The 6211-nt window shown below is 39.4% G+C and overlaps 1 protein-coding gene across 1 annotated transcript; it reads left to right on the top strand.

The window, feature by feature from the left end:
• Window positions 1–1320: 1320 nt before the first annotated feature.
• LOC131929049 (protein HtrL) lies at window positions 1321–4935 on the top strand (the record flags this gene model as incomplete). The annotated part of the gene is given in 4 exon segments (XM_059285233.1): window positions 1321–1728; window positions 2651–2888; window positions 3399–3536; window positions 3987–4935. Coding segments are annotated over 4 exon segments (1194 nt in total). The 3' UTR covers window positions 4408–4935.
• Window positions 4936–6211: the final 1276 nt, after the last annotated feature.

The raw sequence follows: 6211 nt of genomic DNA on the forward strand, positions 1-6211 counted from the left end.
TCAACGTTTACAAGGAGAGATACAGCCATCTAGTGAGAACAATTGTAAACAGAATGCACTCCACCCTTTTTTTATTAAAGTGATTGTTTTACTACTTAATTGTTTGCTGTTAGCGGTATTTAGAATAGAAGTAGTAGTAGGTTTAATACGTATCGTAGTGAAGGTGTTATAAATAGCTGTACTACTTCTATTCCGTAGTTGTGCTAACCGTGATGTTGAATACAAAAATAATTTTGTTAGAATTTAGTTCTATTGATGTCGGCTCACTTAATTATAGATATTTAATCCTTGACATAATTTATTCCAAAGGTACCTAATTCAGAAACAATTTATCTTTTATAAAGTATTATTACAAGCTTTTTATTTAACTCACTTCCTCGTCAGTCTGTCTGTCTAGATCGAAACGCCGGAGCGAAAATTCGGACACTTCTACTTAACAGATACCATTCACAGTTGGCACGTGGGTCAAGAAATGAAGACAATGCATTGTGACATTAAATTTGACTTAATTGGATGCCTAATTAATTTTTTATGATTTAATTAAAATTTTTGACCGAATTAGTAGGCATGTCTATCCAACCACACCACACGCGTCATCACGATCAATAGCTGCGCCATCACGTTTCAATCGGCGCGCAATGGCTTTTAGTCATGTAACTCTAGTGTAAATAAAAACATGTAATGTACTAAAAAAAATTCATAAAAACGTTTTATAACAAGCTTTTATGTACTAATACACTAAAAAGTAGAAAATAAATTACAGACTACTATTTAAATAACTAAGAAAGAAAAAGCGTGGGTGTCTTCCTTAACATTAGTAAAGGTATCCAATAGATACTAAAGTGACCCACGCTTTTTCTTTCTAGTTATTTAAATAGTAGTCTAAAATTTATTTTCTACTTTTTAGTGTATTAGTAGGCCTACATAAAAGCTTGTTATTTAAAACGTTTTTTATGAAATTTTTTCTAATGCTTTTTTTTTCAAAATGGTTAGGGTTCGGGTTAGGATTAGGATTTTAATACTATTAATGTACTTAAATTAAATATTTATTTTTAATTGACTAATTTATTGAATTGTATGAAGTAATTCTTTGAATTTCAATTAGATTTTTCGCTGACTTTATAGTTTTTATAGTTTAGCTTTCATTTTTAGGATAAAGTTTCTGGGGGATTAAAAGAATCTATTTTATTTTTTTAAAGGCCTCAATGCCTACTGTTGTTACCGTTATTGAATACATTCAATACAATTTTATAGTGATTCACAATTTTTAATACAGCATGCTACAAAATGCCTTTAATTCTAAATGAACAGGTAAAAACCAAAACAAGACGATGAAAATCTTAGTCCCAAACTTCAAGCTTATCGCTGTCGTCGGCTTGTGTATTGTTCTCGGCATTTTAATATACACCAGCGAAATGCTGTCAAAATTTCAAATCCAATCGGAAAAATCCGTTCCTGAGTTGGTCACAGCAAGCGCTCCACGGCAAGAGACGATTGCTGTTATCTATTTAGATAAGAATATCAACGAGGTAAAGCCGGGTGGAGGGGATAAAAAGGTGGATGTTGTGACGACGACGGAGAGGCCACGGGTGGAGGCTGACGAGGAGAAGATGAGAAAGGAGAGGTTGGACAAACAGCTGGAGGAGTTGAAGGCGTTGTTTGGGCCGGAGGGCAACAACACAGACCTCAAGATGCTGTACTCGTGGAAGGGGCTTGGTCCAGAGAAAGGTGAGATGGGGGGGGGGGCTTGGTACCGAGAAGGTGAGATGGGGTGTGGGCTTGGTACAGAGAAAGGTGAGATGGGGTGGGGGCTTGGTACAGAGAAAGACGAGAATGGGGGTGGGGGCTTGGTACAGAGAAAGGTGAGACGGGGGTGGGGGCTTGGTACAGAGAAAGGTGAGATGGGGTGGGGGCTTGGTCCAGGGAAAGGTTAGATGGGGTGGGGGCTTGGTACAGAGAAAGACGAGAATGGGGGTGGGGGCTTGGTACAGAGAAAGGTGAGATGGGGGGGGGGGCTTGGTACAGAGAAAGACGAGAATGGGGGTGGGGGCTTGGTACAGAGAAAGACGAGAATGGGGGTGGGGGCTTGGTACAGAGAAAGGTTAGATGGGGTGGGGGCTTGGTACAGAGAAAGACGAGAATGGGGGTGGGGGCTTGGTACAGAGAAAGGTGAGATGGGGGGGGGGGGCTTGGTACAGAGAAAGACGAGAATGGGGGTGGGGGCTTGGTACAGAGAAAGGTGAGATGGGGGGGGGGCCTGGTACCGAGAAGGTGAGATGGGGGGGGGGCTTGGTACAGAGAAAGACGAGAATGGGGGTGGGGGCTTGGTACAGAGAAAGGTGGGATGGAGTGGGGGCTTGGTCCAGAGAAAGGTGAGATGGGGGTGGGGGCTTGGTCCAGAGAAAGGTGAGATATGGGCTTGGTACAGAGGTGAGATGAGGGGGCTTGGTATAGAGGATGGTGAGATGTGGGGGGCAAGAAAGGTGAGACCTGTACTAAAAGTCAGCTTTTATTGAGCGTTGGTCAAGTACTTTTTTTTATAATTCAGACTAAGATCAATATTTTTGTTGGTCTATTTAAATTATGTAACCCTTCGAGTATTTCAATGACATGTGCCGTATCTACACTCTCCCCCCTCCCCCCCCCCCAGGTCTGTACAACTTCACCGTGGTGACCGCCATGATGGACATTGGCCGGGGGTCGTGGTCCAACCAGTCCCGCCCCTACAAGACCTACCTGCTGTACATGCTACGTCTGCTGATGATGGACATCAACCTGGTCCTGTTCGTTGACCCGCAGGCCGCCACGTTCGTCGAGTGGATGAGGCAGGGGAGAGAACACAGAACTAAAGTCTACCTCATGGTGTTCAAAGACCTGCCTTACTATAAGTAATTTCTGGTTTGTTACTTGATTGTTGTTGTTTTTTCTTTTCTTTTTTTTTTACATTTGTTAATTTTAATCAATCATTTAAAAAAAAGAATTTAAATTTTATTAGTAAGCGCAACTATAGTATTATTATTAGAATAGCAGGTTTCGATGTCGCCAATGTATCCACCCCCCCCCCCCCCCGCCCCGCTATCCCAACAAGTGGTCTCTTAAAAGCTAAGCAATGCTCTACCCTTACCCTTCAAAACTACCTTACATACTACGAAACAAGTGTTTTTATTGCTGTAGAGTTATACATCTTACCGTCACGCCTAAGTATCTCGAGTAATGTGTAAAGGGACGCAACAAAAACAAAATACAAACTACAGAGCAAGCCAAGGGGAGGGAATCGATTTTTCAGAACTACAGAGTGTTTTTTTTTTGTTATCTCTCTTGTTTTTGCATTGCTGTTCGTACATCATATTTGATAGGCTCAATGTAAAGTTGAAAACGATTTTGGTTTCTATGAACAGACTGAAGGATCGTATGCGGGAGATCATGAACAGCACTGAGTACAAGAAGGACAACGAGTTGGTCAGGGACAAGTTGTGTGAGTCATACATACCTGAGTACGACATTCTACAGCTGTCTAAACTCTACTTCATGGACAGGTGAGAGAGCTTAAGGTCTAGTTAATGAACAGGTGAGAGAGCTTAATGTCTAGTTAATGGACAGGTGAGAGAGCTTAAGGTCTACTTCATGGACAGGTGAGAGAGCTTAAGGTCTAGTTAATGGACAGGTGAGAGAGCTTAAGGTCTAGTTAATGGACAGGTGAGAGAGCTTAAGGTTTAGTTAATGGACAGGTGAGAGAGCTTAAGGTCTAGTTAATGGACAGGTGAGAGAGTTTAAGGTATAAACAGTTTTTTCTTGTAAGAATAGGTTTTTTCTTTATGTTCTTGGTTGCATGGTGTTCTTTTGTTTTGTGTAGTTTCGATATGTAATTTGGGTTTTGGTCTTAAACTTATTATCTATTCGCCAGAAGAAAAAAAAATTGTTTCGTTTATTTTTCTCAGCAATTATAGTTTTTATAATACTACTTTTTTTATTTATTTTGATCTTAGGGCCGCTAGGGAAAATCCGTTCAAGACCACATACTTTATGTGGATGGATGGTGGATACGGCCACGGGAACAACGTGTATCCACCCAACAACCTGTGGATACCAAAAGGATTATTCGAATATCCGAATCAGGTGACCTTCATCAACCGTAACCCAGGGGTCGAGCATTATAGGAGCGTCAAGGACAAAATCCACAAACTAAGCATCAATATTTTGGCGGGGAACTTCTTCTCCGGCGGTGGCGAAAACTTCAAGGAGCTGTACCGGCTGCAGCAGGAGCAGGTGGGCGAGTGGATGGAGCAGGGAGTCGTGGACGATGACCAGACCATGTACATGCTGATCTATTACAAGAAACCAAGTTTGTTTCGTTTGGTCACCGGGGATTGGTACGACGTGTTTAAACTTTTTAATGCGCAGCAGTAATGTAATGTAAATCTTGGACTTCATAAAATATTGGGGGAAATATATTTTTGTAATGTCTGTGATATTGTTCCTAAACAAAGTGCATTTGATATTAGTTGTGTGCACAAAACAAAATATTATTTTGAAAGTATTTAGATAATATTCATTTTTTCACACATAATATTTAAAAAAGAAATAAATGCAACCAATATAATAACATCATATTTGCCTATAATTCAGGGGTCTCCAAACTCTTCAGCCCGAGGGCCGCATTGACTATCAAATATCGGTTCGGGGGGCCAGAATTATCTGAACGCACCTCTTCGGTGTGGCGGAGGCCTTTAAGGGGACGTATAGATCAGAAGATTTCCCTCTCTTCTAGTTTTAGGTTAAGAAAATTTAGTGACTAGTTATGTCAGCAGCAGAGGCCAATTTCTATACCGACTCTTCATCAGACATGAATGGCTGTGGCTTGCCTTTACTTTCCAGGAAGTAACCTATTTCTTTCTTAACTTAAATACCCTTCTCAGTACGTTCTCACAACTTAGCCATCTTTGTCTGTATCTCTCAACGTGTCACTGGATTGTCTGTGGTTGAGCCCCTGTAACCTCATGAAATTCTCCATCTTTACATTTTCCGTGGAGAAAAAGATCTCCGCGGGCCGGAGTTTGGAGACCCCCGGCCTATATGATAGTAATGTGTCACTTATTAGCACTCTTTTTCACAGTGTAAAACTCTCATACAGTGTAACATTGTCATAATTTGAAAAATTGTCATGCTTTGTATTATACTCATACCATTTAACATATCAATGTTTTATAAGAATTGAGTTTAACTATGCAAAAAATGGAAGTAAATATGCTATATAACAAGCGAAATGTAAAACATTGCTAACTCAGTGTCCGAAAATAAATACAAAAGCAACATTTTATGCAATCCTAAAATGTTTAGAAAAAGTATTTTACCTGCAACCTTAGCTTTAATGTATCTTTTATTTGAAAACATTCCAATAGGTTCAACCATTCATCAGGTCACGCTTTTAATTTTGCCGATCTCAGCCCCACCCTCCCTCCTTAGTTACAGCGGTAACCAAAATAGAATGCATTGAAGTGACCTGATACTTCATCCACACCCCCCCCCCCCCCCTCCCCATCTAACGATCTGACAAAGTGATCTTTTTTTTTTTTTACGATTTACAAGGGGGAAAATCTTAACTGAGATTAAATGTTTTTGTAGCTGATTATATTAAATCCTGCCTTGTAAGTGCAATAATAGTGTGAAGTCGGTCTTTCTTATAGGCGACACCTATTTGCACACCAAAACACCATTTCTAAAATAAAGAGAACCAACACCTTCGCACACCCACCACCGTGTTTATTTCTAGCCAGATCAGTACAGTTAATATTAACAAGCAAATTTTGATATAAGTTCAATAGTAGGCCTATATGCTTTAAGTCTTCTTCTAAACATTGCGATGCGATTTTTATGTGGAAGAACTGTAAACAAAAGCCATATGTGGGTGGAAGATTACAACACAATTTAATACTTGATTGTTTAAATTTACATAATGTTTATTATACTATTTTTCGACATGTTTAAATTTGGAATATTTGTTGGTTTTGTATAATTTTTTAATCTGGTATTAAATTGATAGAATTTATTTTCAAAAAATCTTACATTGTTTATCCGAGATTTGTGAAAATCTCCATTTTTTGCATGATTACAATACTTCCTCTATACTGATGTACGAGAAAGTAAAAAAAAATTCATTAAAACATTTTAAATACAAGCTTTTATGGAATAAATAGGCATACTGTCTAGCTTC

The sequence above is a fragment of the Physella acuta genome, unplaced genomic scaffold (genome assembly GCF_028476545.2).
Source record: "Physella acuta isolate Inbredline_101_S28 unplaced genomic scaffold, ASM2847654v3 ptg001586l, whole genome shotgun sequence".
NCBI classification, from domain to species: domain Eukaryota; kingdom Metazoa; phylum Mollusca; class Gastropoda; family Physidae; genus Physella; species Physella acuta.